Below are 18,829 nucleotides of genomic sequence, written 5' to 3' on the forward strand. Positions count from 1 at the left end.
TTAAAAAAAAAAAAAAGAAATATCCATTTAATCGTAGAAAGGTCAGGTATCCATTAGCAATCACAGACATCCAATTTTACACACACACCACACATACATCATTGATTGATCTTTGATGCCATTTATTTCCTTTTTTTACCAGGAATGCGATAGGCCTATTGTAGCCAATTCTTTGATAAGTCATTAATTATTAGCAATTATTCGTGATAATTATTTACACGAAAGATCAATAAAAGATAACAGGTTGCTTCAAGTAACTTATCTTTTTACGTGCGAAAGAGCATAACAGCATCGTAAAATGAGTGGTAATATCATAAAGGGAAATTTAATAGGATTGCAGGTGTCGAATTGTAGAAGCTTAAAGTCTAGTAGGCCTGCTTGCGCTAAATAGAGGGGAGGGTAAAATATCAATGAACTTCCAGTTTGGCAGTCTGTATTTAGTGAATTAATGCGCTTATTTGCATTTTATACTGCCGTGAGCAATGAGGTTTGGATTTTTCAAGTAAAAACATTGTGGACTTTATTCAGGATGGCACCAAATATACAAAGTGTTTTGAATTTGCTTGTATTGCTTGTGATTATCAGTAAAGTATCAGGTAAGATATATTACAAAAAAAATCATCATCAGCTACAAATAGAAAGAAATTGCGCAGTCGAAGTGGAAAGAGTAAAGCTGCAATTACATGTTTACGCAAACTCAAGCGCAACACCAATAAAAAAACGGACCAAAGCAAATTGTATCCAAATCCTTATCTTTAGCTTACATGTGTCCCAAACTCAACACCTGGTTTATTATTCACTTTCCTCTCCTCCTGTGTTTACTAAAACAATACCACTCGGTTTCCTTAAACATTGGCGGCTTTGCGGAATTAAGCACGGACACATGTAATCACGTTTTGAGTTTGAGTTTGAGTTACACTTATTTGCACATTTAATCATAGCTTTAAGGAGATCTGCTACGTTAATCGCATGCATTAAGTTTTTTTTAAAATTCAATCTGAAAAGAGAATTTTCTTAATCTATTTCCGAAACATTCACAGATTAGTAGAAGAACAGTCTGAATGTTCCGTGACCAAATTCTGAGAAAAAGATTTTGGAAGTGCTTTTGTGTTTCCTGTGGCTGGGATTTTTGTGCCGCGAATAAAAGGTGTTTCGCGAGGGGCATTAGTGAGCATACATTTGATTAGCTGGTGGCATCTTCAAACTGACGAATATCCAAGATGCCTGTCTTAAAAAGTGGTTAATTATAAATAAAAGTTGATAAAAAACGAAACTAAAGTTTGGTCTAATTTTGGCTAAATTAAAGATAAAAGTAAATAATAAATAAAAAACCCAACCCTACCTTCCCCGAATAATTATTCAAAAATTGAAAAAAATAATCGTACGAAATTGTTTTCGAAATAAGTTAAATCAAAAGTAACTTGTATTCCTTTAAAATAATGAGTTTTGCTATTGTTTCTTGCATACCGTACTTTGCTGATTTATATTGGCAACAATGTCCGTTCACATTATTGGTAGTCGATTGAGAATCTAGCTTTAAGTCGATTTGGCTTAAAAGAATACAAATTTTATGGGCGAGAGGTCGAAGGTGATATGACCGCAGTAGGCTTCCATGGTATATTATACCTATTTTTGGTGTTATGCATGAACATCATCTTATTGATTTCAGCAAATACACCGAATGGTTCAAATCTGGCACTTGGTAAAACAGCAATTCAAAGCAGTAATTATTTAGAGTATACAGCTGGAAAGGCCGTCGATGGAAACACTTCTGGGTACTTTCAGGAAGATTCTTGTTCCCATACATACCAATATTCAAGGAATGTATCTGAATGGTGGGAGGTAGATTTAGGTTCCGTGTATGATATTACTGATATTATAATATACAACAGAATTGACTGCTGTGGTAAGTTTTTCTATGATATAATTTATATAATAATATAGAATTTGATAATTATAAGTTATATAATAATGTATACGTTAATATATGATAACTACAACTAATATCATAATTTATAACAGTAGTGTCTGTTATTGCATAATTTTAATAAATACTAAAATGTATAACAGAATTGACTTTTGTGGTAAGTGATTTTATAAATATAATAATAGGAACAGCAGAATTGACTATTTGGTAAGTCATTGTATAATTATAATCATAATGTTAATTAACTTTTGTGGTAACATATTGTATTATAATTAGATATTAAAATATATAACAGAATGAACTTATGTGGTAAGTATTAGTAAAACTGATTTTTTTCTGTCCACAATTGCTCATAAACGATTCTTGGTGTATGTTTTTATTATCACCAATGGATGAACCCTTTTGAAAATCACGGACTTTAACGATACTTGGTGAAATTTTTTATGATCAGCCAAGGATATATATCGAATGAGTTATTGCCTTTGTTCTTAAAAACGCGTTCACTGTTTAGCTCTTAAACACTAGGCAATTCTTCAACGATTAAGACGAAACTTGGTGAAATAATTTGATGATGAAGACTCTTGAAAATAAAAAAAACCGACAATATGTTTAATATGAGTTATGGCCCTTGTTTGTTGAAAGCGTTCAATATTTTCGCTCGTAAATACTCTACACTCAAAATTTAGTAAAGGTTATGTTGTTTATCACCCAAGAAAAAAGTTCGAAAGAAATGTATAACTTAAGGTTGAATATTTCATACTGAAGATTATTATTGCACTTCCAAATTAATCTTTCTTAAAATCTGCTAGTGGGCGTATATAACATTGCCTGACAAAATATCTTATAACATTTGACAGTGGTTGTAATGTATTATATAACTGGTATCATAGTATATATTATAACAGAATATATTGTTGTGGTAAATGAATTTATGATGTTATCATTGATGTTACATATCGGGTGTCTCAAAAAACTAATCCCAAAGTTCAACAACATCTTGAAGTACAGGCTTTAATCTGCAAAAATTTTGAAAAAGTTTAGTTTACCAGCTGGGATACTAGCCTTCCTGTCAAGCCTTGGGACGTTTTTATTTTTTGAATACCCGATACAATATAACATAACTGACTGCTGTTGAAAGCTATTGTATAAGTGATATCATAGAATATAGAATTAACTGCTGTTTTGAATTACGGTATACAATGTTATCGAATACTACTCATGTGTTTTCATCAGATGATGACAATGAAGATTATTGAAACGTTATGTACACACAAAAAAGGAGTAGTATACCGCAAAATTGTGTTCTGTTTTGAAAAATAAACTAGTGTCCAAAAGAAACGATACCACCTGTTTGCAACGACATAAAAGAAAAACTAAACAATGCAGAAGTTTAGGATTGGTGTTATGCTTTTGAGAAATCCTTTCACAACATCTGTACAAAAATTTCATTTCAATAAAATCTGTACAACCAATATGACAAGCCTTTAAAGATGGGTGGGGTCGAAAAAAGAACATTTCGTTAGAGCACTGATCACAGAAACAACGGGAAATGTCACACCACACGTCACAAAGTCAAGTCAGTAGCGGGTATGTCCACCGTGAGCATCAATACATGCCAGAACACGCCTACGGAATGATGCCGTCAAACGTCTGATGACGTTGGGAGTGATGCGTTGCCATTCCTCGAGGAGACATCGTTCCAAGTCCTGGACGTTGACTGGAGGCACACAGCGACGTCGGATTTGCCGATCGAGGTGGTCCCATAAGTGCTCGATGGGATTCATGTCCGGTGAACATGCGGGCCATGGCAAAACCTGTACGTTGGCGTTGGCAAGGAAGTTCTGTGTCAATCTTGCGTGTGTGGCCTTGCATTGTCATGTTGGAAAAGGAGTCAACGAGGCTGTTGCTGAATATAGGGCACCACAACAGGCCGTAGGATGTCATCAATATAACGCTGTGCATTCAGGTTTCCACGAATTACGACAAGCCTCGTTTTGACGTCACCACATATGCCACCCCAAATCATTAACCCTCAACCTCCAAACGGCCGGACCTGTTGGATACAGTTAGGCGCCAAACGTTCACCAAATCGTTGGTATACAAGCTGCCGTCCATCGTTTTTGAAGATGAGGAATCTGCTCTCATCAGAGAACATAACACGTGCCCAGTCCCGCCGTTGAAAACGTCGAACTCGCCTGGCCCAGATCAGTCTGTTGTTCCGGTGTCGAGGCGTCAGGAGCGGTCCGCGGTAGGGATGACGTGGCCAGATACCATACTGCCGTAGTCTCCTGTAGATGGTCTGTCGACTGATCCTGTGTCCCAGTGCTGTAGCCGCCGTGGACGTCGCTGTTACGGTGCAGTTCCTCGGGTGTAATACCCAGATGTAACGATCTTCACGGGGCGTGGTTACTCGTGGTCTTCCACTCTTGGGCCTGTCTGACGTCTGACCTGTCTGACGTAACCGCTGCATCAACCTGGTGATAGTGATGCGTGCGCAGCCCAACCTTCTGGCGAAGTCGACGTGTGTCGCACCTTGTTGGACCATTCCAACGGCTCTCTCTCTCTCGATGGCTGTCAAACGTGGCATATCTTGTGTTCTTTTTGTTGCTGTGATATCAACGTGTCTGATCAGCCGTTTTATACAGTTTTTATGCACATGCAGAACATGCTAGAGAGGGAAATGTCACTTTCACGAAATTTACGTTTTTTCCCGGAAGTGATCACGTGTTCCCGGTATTTTTATCGACTATGCTGTGTTTGGGATGTGCAATACGAATTGGCATGTTTTCATATTAGACAATTCACTTAGTAAAAAACAATTTTGAAAATAAGTTGGTTTCGTTTCTTTTGGACACTAGTTTATTTTCAATTTGTTTTCATATTGAAATTTCTGTACTGCGTGCCCCATGTCTTTTTGTGCATCGAGTATTATGTATTTATGAAGCATTCCCCTTCATTTACTGATGAAATCAGACCTTTTCAATTATCTGACAAGTGTCTAAATTATTAATAAATGGTGAAAAACTGTATAAATAAACACAATATACACATTTAACGATTTATTGACCAGGTTTCTTATATTAAACCTGATACCTGTTGCTATCTTTGTTTTTATTCACGTTTCGATTTCAATTGTATATCAATTAACTAACTTATGCAATCTATTTTATATTATTGATTGGAAATGAACATCAATTATTTAAGGAAATTAAAAGGTTTTTTGAATTTTTTTTCATTAAATGCTTCATCAATTATGTAAGCTTACCGATGCTACAGGAACATTATTACGTTGCTAAATTTACACGTATACCCGCATTTCACTAATTCCAATATTACATTTGGGGACCTAAACATCTATATATGTTTTAACTCTTGCCTGTGTACTATTTTAGGAATTCCTCTTCTGTGAAGTCAGGACCTTGTCATATTATGGTTAATGTATTGAAATATGGCCATATACTGAATATATATATTTATACAATAACCAAGTGCAATCCAAGTTAAGTAATTTGGTCCAAAAAAGGGCACACTCATCGTCGGATATGACGCAGTCTAAATCCCTCAAAGTAAAGGGTTGAAATGTAGACGTTTTTGTCTCCAAAAGTAAATTAGAATTAGTGAAATAAGAATGTAAGTGTATTTTAATCAATCAATTTGAATGAACTAAAATTTTAATCGATCAATTTGAATGAACTAAATGACCTAAAATATCTCATCGATATTTTTTATGAAATCCTAAACGCGTTTTGCTCGTTACGTTAGTTCCAAATCACGAAACAATTTCTTTTAATTCTTTAGGGCCGTATGCTGCGCTCATACTTAACACTAAATCAGATTTGTGGAGCTCCGCCTGATTTCGAACTTTCCGCTTATTCAGTTTGATATGCATGAAAACCCAACAATAAATCAAACAATGAATGCTTAACAATTTCACTTCCAATAAGTGTGATCAATGGAAAAAATTGATTGATACTTTTTTAAACTAAAATATTGATAGGACAACAATAACTTTGCGTGTCTGTCATAATTCACATTCTTTTCCGTGCTTTCTTTTTTGGTTGAAATCTGCTGGCATTTCTATGTCCAAATTCTTATCATCCAATTTAAAACGCCTGTCGATATTATGCAATGCAACGACCATTGTATCCAGATAATCCGCATTGTCATCGACCGTCGTGGCAGAACACCTTACAGCCTTTCTTTATTTTTTATCTAGTTTATATAGTGATTGTAACGTCTTTCTGAATTTTATAAAGATAAGACCACCATTGTAATAACAGGCAAAGTCATCCGGGCGGTTAGCTATATATCAATAAATGAAATATTTCGAGAGTAAAATTTTCATACTGCACAAGCTTTCTTTTGATGTTAAACATGTTTCGTCTTAATCAATCCAGAATTTTGTTTTCTGGAGTTTTACGAGCTAAAGATTGAACATATTTTTAAGAACAAGGGCAATAGCCCATATTAAATATTTTTTTGATTTTCTGCTTTTTAATAAGTTTCGGGTGATTCCACCAACTTTCTTTCAAATCTGTCGAGAATTGTGTCTTGAAAGTGATTTCAAGAACAAGGGCAATAACTCATATTGAATACTTTTTAGATTTTTTGAAGGTACATCATTGGAAAATAACAAACAATTCACCACGTTTCGTTAAAATCCGTCAGGAATTGTGCCTTCTAGAGCTTTTACAAGCTAAAAATTGAACGCGTTTTCAAGAGCAAGGGAAAATAACTATTTTTCGATTTGTCTGATTTTCAATGGGGTTCATCCTTAAGTGATAACATAGATTCACACCAAATTTTATCAAAATCCATATCTACAACAAATTTTTACAAACAAGGGCAAAAACTTATTCAATATTCGTGTGATTTCAATAGGGTTCATCTTTGGGTGATAACGAACACTCACAAGTTTCGTCAAAATCCATCGTGAAACCATCTCTCTATCGTGTCCATTACAATTGTGTTCGGACGGACGGACGAACAAGGATGACGGCTATATACACCCAAATTAATGTGGGCGTATAAAAAGTGGGATCACCTTGATGACGCTTGGACTTAATCTTGGTATGCACAATTCTTTCTATATTATTGAATTTAACAAAGTATTGGTTTTGTACCAAAAGTATGGTGTACCTTTGTTTGCAATTAGTACTTTTGCGGTTTGAATCCAATCACGCATGCATATGAAATAATGTAAAATTCAACGCTGGTAGATAAGTAATTTTTCAAATCTACGAAATAACATTATGGAAGACATTTTCAGTAGTTTCTCTTAGTAAGACATAGAGATGGACGAGGTAACTGATAAAATGCCCCATCATGATCATCGAGACTCAACTGAATGTATCACTACACAGAACTTTGAAAATGAGTGGGAAGAAGTAAAACTGATAATTATGTTTGACAGTGAAGGTGCATTCATCCAGGATAACTTCAACTTCAGGACTTCATCTTTAGATTGTTCAGACAGGTTTAGTTTCACTGATTAGAATCACCTTTGTTGAAACTTCTTAATGCACACAAACGCCTTTCGATTTCTTTCCATGTCTTTTCTTTCATTCAAAAATACGTTTAGATATTCGTCTACTGTGTCTAGAATGAAGACTTGCTTGTTGATTGTTAAAGTAAGCATGAGTTTCCGTGTAATTTATCTTCAATAATGTTATTTTGTATTTATTGAATGAATAAATTAATCTACGAGCCTCGAATTTTACACTATTAAATAGTGCAAATTCAATTGTGACTAGATGCAAACCGAAAAAAGTTAAGTTCGGCTGTAGAAGAAGACGTGCATATCAAATAAAGTTAAGATTGAAGGCACAGATGCGTCTTTCCAGGGGTTCTAAGTTGGACATTGAATATATTTAACAAAATGAGAACCCCCATAAATTCTTAAAGTTTAAATTTGATATTTTTATCATTTGAAATTTATCACTTCCTCAAGATTAGAATAAATATCCGAAGCCATTATCATATAGTTATTAATTTTATTTAATGTTTTCACTTAACTACTCAGTATGGCCCACATGTACCTGTTGATAGGGATAATTACAACTCTACATTCACGTGCCAAAGTCGAAAAACAGATACTTTTTGAGCTGTCTGTGGGTAATTATGTGCCCGTGTTGGAAAAACCTACAATAATAAGTTCGCTGGGGGCCATACCGTAACCAAACGGTGATGTGCGTCTCATACGAAGCGAGCCAACCAACGGGGAATTCAATAAACTCGCTCACCTGATATCAACTGCTCATACATGGATCTAAAGTATGCTCTTAAAATTATAACTCCGAACTGTTTTTTAGCCAAAGTGGACCTCAAAAGTGCATATCGCCCATGCAGTACGATGTCACCCTTCTGAATATTCTTTAACTAGACTTAAATGGATTTTTACCGGAACCAAAGAGCCTGTATATCTGTATGATGCCAAATTACCCATTGGGCATGCGCGAAGCCCAAAGATTTTTCAAAAGCTCAATGCTGCAGTATGCTTTATTATGAAATTTAGATACAACGTTACTTGTATTGCGTACTTGGATGATTTCGAAAACTCATTGGCATTTTGTGACAGAGGACTAACGTTATTACTCAAAACTTTAAGGGTAATTGGGCTTTAACATTACCATCGACACTCGTGAACTGACTTTGTCAATGCCACATGCGAAACAGTTGGAATTTTTCACAGTACTATTGAATTTTAAAGAGCGTAAATGCGCCAGTTCAATGACCATGTGGAAAGCTCAACCGGGTATGTCAAATTGGATCGTGAGAGTGCATGAAGCCGTCCGGCCCCTGGTATTTGGCCAATTCTATAGAGTTAATAAAACAGATTGATAATACAGCTGGTTCTTTTCTTAGTTTAAATTACAGAGCATCTAATTCACTACATTCATTCTATTTCACTTTTAGTTATATACTTTTTACTTTTTACTATTTGAATTCATGACAACACTGGAGGCCATGACCGGAAGCATGGTTATTACAAAAAGTACGGATCAGATTAAACTTATGAAAATATAAGGAAACATTTTGGAACATGGACAGTCAATTCAATAGTCTCTTGCAGAACATTCTCCCCGCCGATGAGGCGTTAGTCCTCATCCAAATCAGATTCTTCAGTTGCAGGCAAAATGACACAAATTTTAGTAACAGGTCTATTATATTCAGAGTCTTTGGTTTTAACTTTAACGTTTCTCACACGATTTTCAGCTCGGGGGTAAACTTTTAATATTCTTCCTAAAGTCCATTTTCCACGGATGGCATTTTGATTTTGAATTATAACAATGTCATTTACACAAACATTACGTTTTTCAGTGTTCCATTTTTTACGCGGTACCAATAGTGGCAAAACATCTCTATTCCATTGTTTCCAAAAAGAGACAAATAATTTCCGAACAAATTCCACACGATGTCTAGGATTTTTAGTCTCACGAAAAGGTCCTTGTGGTACATGACTTGACGCATGACCTAACAGAATATCATTAGGACATATATAAGAACCATCATCAGGATCATTGGGTATTCTTCCTATTGGACGTTGATTGACGAGATTAGCACATTCGAGTAGGTAAGTATATAGTTCAAAGGAAGTCAATAATTGTTCACCAACAGATTTCTTCAGAGCAGTTTTGCAGACTTTAACCATAGATTCAGCGCAACCATTTTGATGTGGAGCAGCAGGAGTAGTAAATTTCCACGTCATTCGATTTTCAGCACAAAAGTCTTTTAAAGTTTCTTCATCATATCCTTTGATCATTTGTCTCAGTTCTTTTTCAGCACGAACAAGTTGTGAACCATTATCACTTAACATTAAAGAAGGAGTCCCACGTATACTGAAAAATCTTCTTAAACTTGTATAAACTCCATGGTCGAATAATCAACAGCAAGTTCCAAATGAACAGATCCAGTGTTCAAACATGCAAATAATATACTATAATGTTTAGCAGTTTTGTTTCTACCAATTTTGACATTGTAAGGACCGAAATAATCAACAGCAGTGTAATAAAAAGGCGGCGTAAATGGGGCTAAACGAATTTTGGGCAATTCCATCAAAAATTGATTTTCAACTTTGTGTTCAAATTCTTTACACACAACACATTTATATTTTACAGTCTTATAGTCAGTTTATGAACTTTCAGTATCCAATATTTTCTTCTTATTTTAGCAGCAGTAGCAGCAATTCCTAGGTGACCATTATTGTGTGTCTGACGAGTTATCAATAAAGATATTCGATGATCATTGGGCAGCAAAGCAGGGTGTTTAGAATCGTAGGAGACAAAAGCATCATTCAATCTACCTCCAACGCGTAAAATTCCATCTTCATCTGTAAATGGGCTTAAAGTTTTAAAGTCTCCCTTTTGTTGACGATTATATAAACTAAGTTGCGCGCGCTTAATCCAGTAAGTTTCAGAGTTAACCAATTCTTCAGCAGATAAAACTTCTTTTCTTTTAACAGCATTTCTTCTTTTAGCAGATAAATTCCATATGAATCTTAAAACATAAGCAGTTACTCGTATCAGTTTGTTCCACGTAGAATAGTTATTACAGTTTATAATATCTTCATTAACAGTTACAGCACTCACAGATTTACGAATTTCCATTTCCATATCAGTATCAGCTACTTTAACAGTGTTAATAGGCAGATTTTCTTCTTCTTCTAATAAAAAACTTGGACCATTTTTCCAACTTTCAGTTAATTGACTAGCAGGTATACCACGTGAAATATCATCAGCTACATTATCCTGTGAACGAATATGATACCATTGAGCAGGTTCAGTTGTATTCTGTATTTCACCAATTCGAGATGAGACAAAAGGTTTGTATTTTCTGGCTTGGCTTTTTATCCAGGCAAGAACTATCATACTATCTGTCAGGAAAATAGTTTTCTCAAATTTCAGTCGTGTTTCTTCCATAATAGTTTTATAAAGACGAGTAGACGAAGGTACAGCACCTTCTAAGCTTCTAGTTCTAAACGAGGAATTGTAAGTTTCTTCAACGGTGCTACTCTAGATTTAGCAGCAATAAATCTAACATAGTATTCATCAGAGTTTGTTTTCCGTCTCAGGTAAGCACAGGTACCAAAAGCTTCTTCAGATGCATCAGAAAATATGCATAGTTCAGGTAAGTTAACAACTTCTGGAGGTGTCAAGCATCTTTCAAATTCTATACCATTTAAACTGTTCAATTCAGCAAACAAATTTAACCATTCAGATTGCAAATTTTCAGGTAAGGTTTGATCCCATTCTAAACCAAGTTGCCACAGTTTCTGCATTCCAATCTTCAGTCGTACCAAAAATGCAGCAGCAAAACCAATTGGATCAAATAATCTAGCAATTTGACTCAAAATTCTTCTTTTTGTCAAACAAACAGAAACATTAGATTTATTAGCAAATTCAATCTTGACATTATATGAAAAAGTGTCTCTAGTATTATTCCAGACGATTCCTGAAACCTTTTCTTCATTTATATCAGTCAACAGTTTCAAATATTTTCAGGAACAGGTAAGCAGTTTAATACTTTATTAGATATCCATCCTTTCACTTTAAATCCACCATTAGCCAGTACAGAGTCAATATCAATAGTCAGTTTACTAGCTTCATTTACAGTTTTAACTGAAGTACATATATCATCCATATAAACATCATTTTCTAATACTTTAGCAGCTTCAGGTAAATTAGATTTTACTTCTTCAGCAGTTTTCTTTAAAGCCATCTGAGCCATAGCAGGTGCTGGCTTATCATCAAATGTCAATACAGTTTTGACATAGAAATCTGGAGGTTTTTCAACATTGAGATTTCTCCACAGGAACCTATGAACATGTTGATCTTCTACAGAAATCAGTACTCTGTGATACATCTTGGAAATATCCCCACAAATAACCACTTCATTTTCTCTAAATCTCGGTATAACTCCAAATAAATTGTTGAGAAGATCCGGACCTTTATACCAGTAATCATTCAAACAGTGACCATTAAAACTAGCAGACGAGTTAAATACTATTCTTACAGGTGTACTTTTCTTCTCTGGTTTTATAACTTCATGATGGGAAATATAATGAACAGGGCCTTGGTGTTCAGTAATTTCTGAATCTGTAAGTTTTCTAGCGAATTTCATATCCACCATTTCTTCAATTTGACCATTATAAATTTCAGCATGTACAGGATATTTCAGCAGTCGACATTCAGTTGATTTCAATTTATTTTCAGCTTGTATTCTATTATCAGGAAGTAAATTAGGGTCTTTTCTCCAAGGGTAAGGTATTAACCATTGATTACCAATCTTCTTACAGGATTTCTCAATTATCTTAGATTCTTTAATTTCTATGGGACTGAGACCACTTTCTTGGCAGCAACAGGAACCTGAAGCAACACCCATTGCTTCTGTAGTCCAAAAGTCAGCCATATCTACTGGACCCGACAATCCGACATGATACACACGATGATCTTGAGTTCGATATCCAGACGTCACACCAAATATAATCCATCCCAAAGGTGAATGTCTTGCTATCAGATTGTTATATTGTCTTATATCCCATGTATGCAAAAAAAATGATCTATGCCTATGAGTAGATCAAGAGAACCGTAACCTCTATGTAAACATCTAACAGGTAAATTAAAAACTTTAGCTACTTCAAATAATCTAATTTCTTCAATATCTTCACGAATACACGGAATGCCTAAAGCAGTAATTTGAAAAGATCTACCAGTATCCATTGAAACTATTCTAAATTTATACAGCTTGGTTCTAAGTTCTTCAGAATCTCCACCAATTTTTGTCATAACAATACTTATATCTTTGCCTTCTAATTGAAGTTGTTCGGCCATTGATTTTCTCATTAAGCTAAGCTGGGCACCAGAGTCTAACAGGGTATTTCCTCTAACAGTATTACATTTACCATAAATATCAACAGTTATTACAGGTAAAATAGTTTCTCTACTATTCAGCATTGATGCAATTCCTACACTGTGGTGTTCAGGGCTTGTTGTTCTATTAGTAGGATGAAGTAATTTATTATGAAACAGTTTACAGCGACTCCCATTATAGAGTTCAGTACATTGGCGTCTTCTCGAACAGTTCATTACACATGATTTTTACCAGCAATTTTCAAACAGCGCAAACAGGCATGATTATCTTTCAGAGTTTTAATACGATCAGATACAGATCTGGACAGGAAATTACGACATTGGTCTAACCAGTGATCATTGCTTTTACAAAGCCAACATTTATATCAATTGGTTTCAGCAGGTCTATCATCAAAATTACCATGATGTATGTTGAATCTTGAGTGTTGACCAGATGATCTTAAAGGAGCAGTATCACAATACGAGACTTCATTTCAGCCTTCATCCATTCTAATAAATCTTCTAAAACAGCAGTATTTTTGTCGTTTTCAAGATATCTGAACCAAACTTTTTTGTCTTCCGTGTTCATCTTCTGTTCAATTAAAGCTAACATGTGATTATTGTTCATATCATTAGGTCTGCCTATTTCTTTAAGTTATAACTTCTTCGGACAACATGAACTAATTCACAAAAACGTGCATCTTCACCATCTCTTAGTGGACGAAAACATTAAATCTTGGGTAATACAATCAGCAATAAATCTTGGATCTCCATACATTGAGTCTAGGTATTCAACGGCTGCATCATAATCAGAACCCATACCACTTATCAATTCTAATGGCTTATTTACCAAACAGGAACGCAGTAAAGTTACAGCATCTCGTTTCCTATATCTTGATGAAACCATATGCAAAAAGTCTGACTTAAAAGTATAATATTCACGAACATCTCCACTAAACTTTGGCATCTTCGGTTTCTCTATTTTAAATTGACAAACATCGGTAGATTGTGTAGGGTTTCCGCTGACAGAATTACTATTCAGGCTATTGAAGCAGTAAGACCATTCATATTCTCGGTACTCAGAATATCAGCATCAAAATTATTCGGATTGACAGCAGTAAAATTTCTCGGATTAACAGCAGTAGAATTTCTCAGATTAACAGCAATAGAATTTCTCAGATTAGCAGCAGCAGAATCTCTCGGATCCACAGAAGTACTTGGATTCGGATTATCATCAGCAGAAGTACTTGGGTTGACAGCAGAAGTACTCGGATTAACAACAGCAGAAGTACTCGGATTATCGTCTATACTGTGGTTGTCAGGATCAACAATATTATTTACATCAGAATTCCTCTGGTTATCAGTAGGTAATGAATTATCAATAGGGGATGAAGAGGGTGACAGGTTTATTTAATCAGGGCTCTGGGGAATTTCAACATTCTGGGTTTTGGCTTGGAACTCATCATCTAAGTGTTAAACATAATCTTTGGAATACATTTTTAATGTTGTGACCTGGTTTTGCACATCATCCAACCAAATTTCAGCAGTTTCAAATTCATCCTCCTCATCTATCATTTGAGTATATGCAGTATGTGTTTCCACCAGATTATCAAATGCAGTGTCTATTTTCAAAAGTATTTCTTGGATTTCTTCTATTCCCCATTTTTCATTAATCAGTCTATCTAGTACTTTCCCTAGTCTGGTAATAGCAGCTTTACAGTTTCTTCTTTTCTTCTTGGCTTCTAAGAGCAAGGTTTTCAGTTCCTCTGGTGGCATGTTTAATTTTCAAAAATTCAATCAGTCAAAATTTCACAGGATATGTGACAGATAAACAAAAGTTCAGTAAATGTGACCAGTTTCACAGCAAATACACAATACGTGCCAGTTCTGACTGAATTTTCTCAAATTTCACCAGGATACAGATTAGCAAATATAATACAGTTTACCAGTCATTAAACACAGTAGATTAACATCCAAATTTCTTCAGCATTTCTCCAATCCCGTGGTTAGCAAAGTTCAGGTTCACTTCTGTCAGAATTCAAATTTTTGTGGATCGTGAGAGTGTACGAGGCCGTCCGGTCTAAGCCCTAGTAATTTGGCCAATTCTATAGAGTTAATAAAACAGATTGATAATACAGTTGGTTCTTTTCTTAGTTTAAATTACAGAGCATCTAATTCACTACATTCATTCTATTTCACTTTTAGTTATATACTTTTTTCTTTTTACTTTTTACTATTTGAACTCATGACAACACTGGAGGCCATGACCGGAAGCATGGTTATTACAAAAAGTACGGATCAGATTAAACTTATGAAAATATAAGGAAACATTTTGGAACATGGACAGTCAATTTAATAGTTTCTTGCAGAACACAAATGATTAAATAGTGATCGATATGACTACTTCCTTAATGGGAAGAAACTGCAAATTACAATTATCTGAAGAATTTCATTTGGATATATCTTGGTGGGTGAATTATTCGACTGTGTTTAACGGAATTGTGAAATTCTTGGATCGCAATCCCATTACCTCTTTGCAAACTGACGCCCCGATGCAGGCAGGGGAGGGTACTATCACAGTGACTATTTTTATGTTAACTGGGCAATTGACTTACCGATATTTGCAATGGAACAAATGTGAAAGAAATTCTTGCTATTGTCCTGTCAGTGGTAAGATGGGCTCCATAGTGGACAAATAAAACTGTTGTAGTTGCTGAGGATAATATGACAACCAAATGCATCCTTAATAAGGGCTCTTCTAAAAGCAATCTTTTAATGATGTGTATCTCCTTCCTGGAACAAACCGTCTTCAGACTACGCGGCTAGGGGTGGTCTTTTGTAGACGAATTGATTCCGGTAACTCAGCATATCTATGGAACTTTATATCGCATTTTTCGTTGATGTTAAGAGATTTGCTCACAGTTCGATTATATCTTATTTAAATGTTATATCCGTAATTGCACAATTTGAATGGTTTTAGTGAACCCTTGATAGAATGACCAATTAAGTTTTTTCTAAAAAGGTGTTAAGCGCGATTTGGGTACGACCCAGTCTTGCAAATTTAACCCTTACTCCTGATATTTTAGTTCGTATGAAGAATATGTTGTCTCCTTCGATTAATAATTCTGTATTTTGGGCTGCATGTTTTTTTGTTTTTTTTTTTTTTTGATTTTCAAGAACAAATAATTTTTTTTTTTAAGGGACATTTTGATCCCACTTATAATATTCAGCGTAAGGACATATCACAAGTTGATTGGGGTATTGTCATTCTTTTGAAAGTGACAAAAACGTTGAGATTTCGCTCAAAACCCATTAAAGCATACTGAACACACCATGGTTCCCCATGCTGCCTTACTATTGTTGTTATCTCGCCCCCGCACTACGCCCTCTACTGACTCAACTAGGCTTGCCGCAAATGATGTATGGTGGACATTCTTTTAGACGCGGTGCAGCTACTTGGGCCAAACAATCTGGTCTCTTGGACAAGCAAATTCAAACTTTAGGCTACTGGTCAAGTTCCTGCTTTGAATGTTACTTGACTGTGATACCTCTAGCCGCTTGGGTGTTCTAAATACTTTTACATCTAAACTATCCACCTTCTAAAAACAAAATCCACTTTTTGGGGTTTGAAAGTTTTAATATTCGTAATGTTGATTTTATTATGCAATGTGTTACTTTGTATTACATTGTTGTACTTTGTAATTGTTAATTAAATTTTAGTGCCAATTTCATACTGTTTTTTCATTTGCCTTTTCTTGAAGATCGTCAGGTAAAATCTTGTCAATATAATACTGAAGAAATTATGTACATGTATTAGCTTTAAAAATTAAGGAAATCGTTGCTTTCAAAATTTTATGTAAATCTTATTTGTACAAAACTTATATTTTCTAGGTCACAGATTAAGAGATTTTGTTATAGAAGGTGGTCAAGATTGTGTGGAGTCTAGTCTTACCTGTTATACGCCATGTTACACACAACTAGAACCAATTAATATAACAGAGGGAATATCTTGTTCATTTTGTCGAGCCAGATATGTGAGAATTCATTTGAACATTATTGAGATTTTAACTATCTGTGAGGTTGAGGTTTATGGACAACAGGTTATCTCCCCATCAGGTAAAAATCATAGCTGCAGATGGAATGTTTCTGGTGTGAAAGTGTCTAAAAATATAATTCAAACACTGAAGTTGAACAGTTTTTACTTTCCTATCTTTATCTCTGTCTATCTATCTTTACATCTTATATATCTCCATCATACCTTCAGTCATAACTTTCAGCGTAAATTTGACTAAAAAACAATATTACAAATCCTTACTTACTATCTATCTTTAAGGGAAAATCCAACATTTCAAACCGGAAGTAGATATTTTTACATTTGTTTTATTCTTGGTAAAAAAAAATAATACTAATTAAAGTGGTTCAATAATTTAAGGGGCATTCTTATCGCGTAAACTAGGCTTATTATGTCAATTGACACTTCGTCATTACTTCAGTGGCCGGCCAATTTTTGTGGCCGATGGATACACTAATTTTTTGGATTGATTGTAATTGTTGTAATTAAATCAAAAAAACGAAAAATTTGTAATTTATTTCATTATTCAAATAAAGCCTCTAAAAAGTCGTGTAATGAATAGAATTATTACATAGTTCTCAACATTTCTTTCGTCAGTGACGGATAGCCAATATGGATAATGAAAAATGACCAATTTTTTTAATGGTCTCCTTTGGAATTATAAATGCAATTGTTGGTGCCATTAAGGTCCTGAAATGCCAATCTAACATCTTTAGGTGTACAATAGGGAGAAATGCCCTTTATTCCTATGATTTCTCAAATATGGCCAGTGACGATTATCCAATATGGCGGACTGGCCAGTCAAAGACGAAGCCCCTACATGGCCAATTTTTGCACAGTCCACAGTAAAGGGGGTGGGACAGATTTTTGGATGGAATTGGCACAAACTCAATCACATGGTGCCTTCCGACCTGTGAATATCTCTAAAATTCCAAAATAATGGTATTTTCATGCCTAACTCTGCCACTGGCCAGTCAATGAGGAAGCCCCTACATGGCAAATTTTTGATATATGGCCATTGTTTTCCTAGGGAATGTTATGGAATTATTAATGACATTTTTGGTGCCAGTGAGGTCCTGAAATGCCAATCTAACATATTTAGGTGTACAATGGGGAGAAATGCTCTTTATTCCTATAATTTCTCAAATATGGCCAGTGATGAATATCCAATATAGCGGACTGGCCAGTCAAAGACGAAGCCCCTACATGGCCAACTTTTGCACAGTCCACAGTAATGGGGGTGGGGCAGATTTTTGGATGGAATTGCCACAAACTCAATCACAAAGTGCCTTCCGACCTGTGAATATCTCTAAAATTCCAAAATAATGGTATTTTCATGCCTAACTCTGTCACTGGCCAGTCAATGACGAAGCCCCTACATGGCCAATTTTTGATATATGGCCAATTTTTTTCCTACGGTTTGCGAAGGAAATATGAATGACATTTTTGGTGCCAATGAGGTCCTGAAATGCCAATCTAACATATTTAGGTGTACAATGGGGAGAAATGCTCTTTATTCCTATAATTTCTCAAATATGGCCAGTGACGAATATCCAATATGACGGACTGGCCAGTCAAAGACGAAGCCCCTACATGGCCAATTTTTGCACAGTCCACAGTAAAGGGGGTGGGGCAGATTTTTGGATGGAATTGGCACAAACTCAATCACATAGTGCCTTCCGATCTGTGAATATCTCTAAAATTCCAAAATAATGGTATTTTCATGCCTAACTCTGTCACTGGCCAGTCAATGACGAAGCCTATACATGGCCAATTATTGATAAATGGCCAATTTTTTCCGATGGTTTACTTAGGAATTATGAAGAAAGTTATTGGTGCCAGAGTGTACAATGCAGAAAAATGCTGTTTATTCCTATTATCTCTAAAATATGGCCAGTGATGGATATCCAGTATGGCGGATTGGCCAGTCAAAGACGAAGCCCCTACATGGCCAATTTTTGCACAGTCCAAAGTAATGGGGCG

At 35.3% G+C, this 18,829-nt stretch overlaps 3 protein-coding genes across 3 annotated transcripts in view; 2 read left to right on the forward strand and 1 right to left on the reverse strand.

Moving 5' to 3' along the window:
- Nucleotides 1-529: 529 nt before the first annotated feature.
- Nucleotides 530-5,431, forward strand: LOTGIDRAFT_160858 (hypothetical protein; the record flags this gene model as incomplete). The annotated part of the gene is made up of 4 exons (XM_009056041.1): nt 530-596; nt 1,670-1,906; nt 2,071-2,134; nt 5,320-5,431. 4 exons carry the CDS (start codon nt 530-532, stop codon nt 5,429-5,431), a joined length of 480 nt encoding a protein of 159 aa, XP_009054289.1.
- An 8,381-nt stretch (nt 5,432-13,812) lies between these two features.
- LOTGIDRAFT_160859 (hypothetical protein) lies at nt 13,813-14,550 on the reverse strand (the record flags this gene model as incomplete). The annotated part of the gene is made up of 2 exons (XM_009056042.1): nt 13,813-14,127; nt 14,287-14,550. 2 exons carry the CDS (start codon nt 14,548-14,550, stop codon nt 13,813-13,815), a joined length of 579 nt encoding a protein of 192 aa, XP_009054290.1.
- A 620-nt stretch (nt 14,551-15,170) lies between these two features.
- LOTGIDRAFT_160860 (hypothetical protein) overlaps nt 15,171-18,829 on the forward strand; it is a gene marked incomplete at both ends in the record, with an annotated part of 8,360 nt that continues 4,701 nt past the window's right edge. Inside the window, 3 exons of the mRNA XM_009056043.1 lie at nt 15,171-15,245; nt 15,975-16,032; nt 16,666-16,890. Coding sequence (XP_009054291.1) covers nt 15,171-15,245; nt 15,975-16,032; nt 16,666-16,890 — 358 coding nt within the window. The remainder of the gene's footprint in view (nt 15,246-15,974; nt 16,033-16,665; nt 16,891-18,829) is intronic.

Source organism: Lottia gigantea (genome assembly GCF_000327385.1).
Source record: "Lottia gigantea unplaced genomic scaffold LOTGIsca_26, whole genome shotgun sequence".
In the NCBI taxonomy this organism is placed as follows: Eukaryota; Metazoa; Mollusca; class Gastropoda; family Lottiidae; genus Lottia; species Lottia gigantea.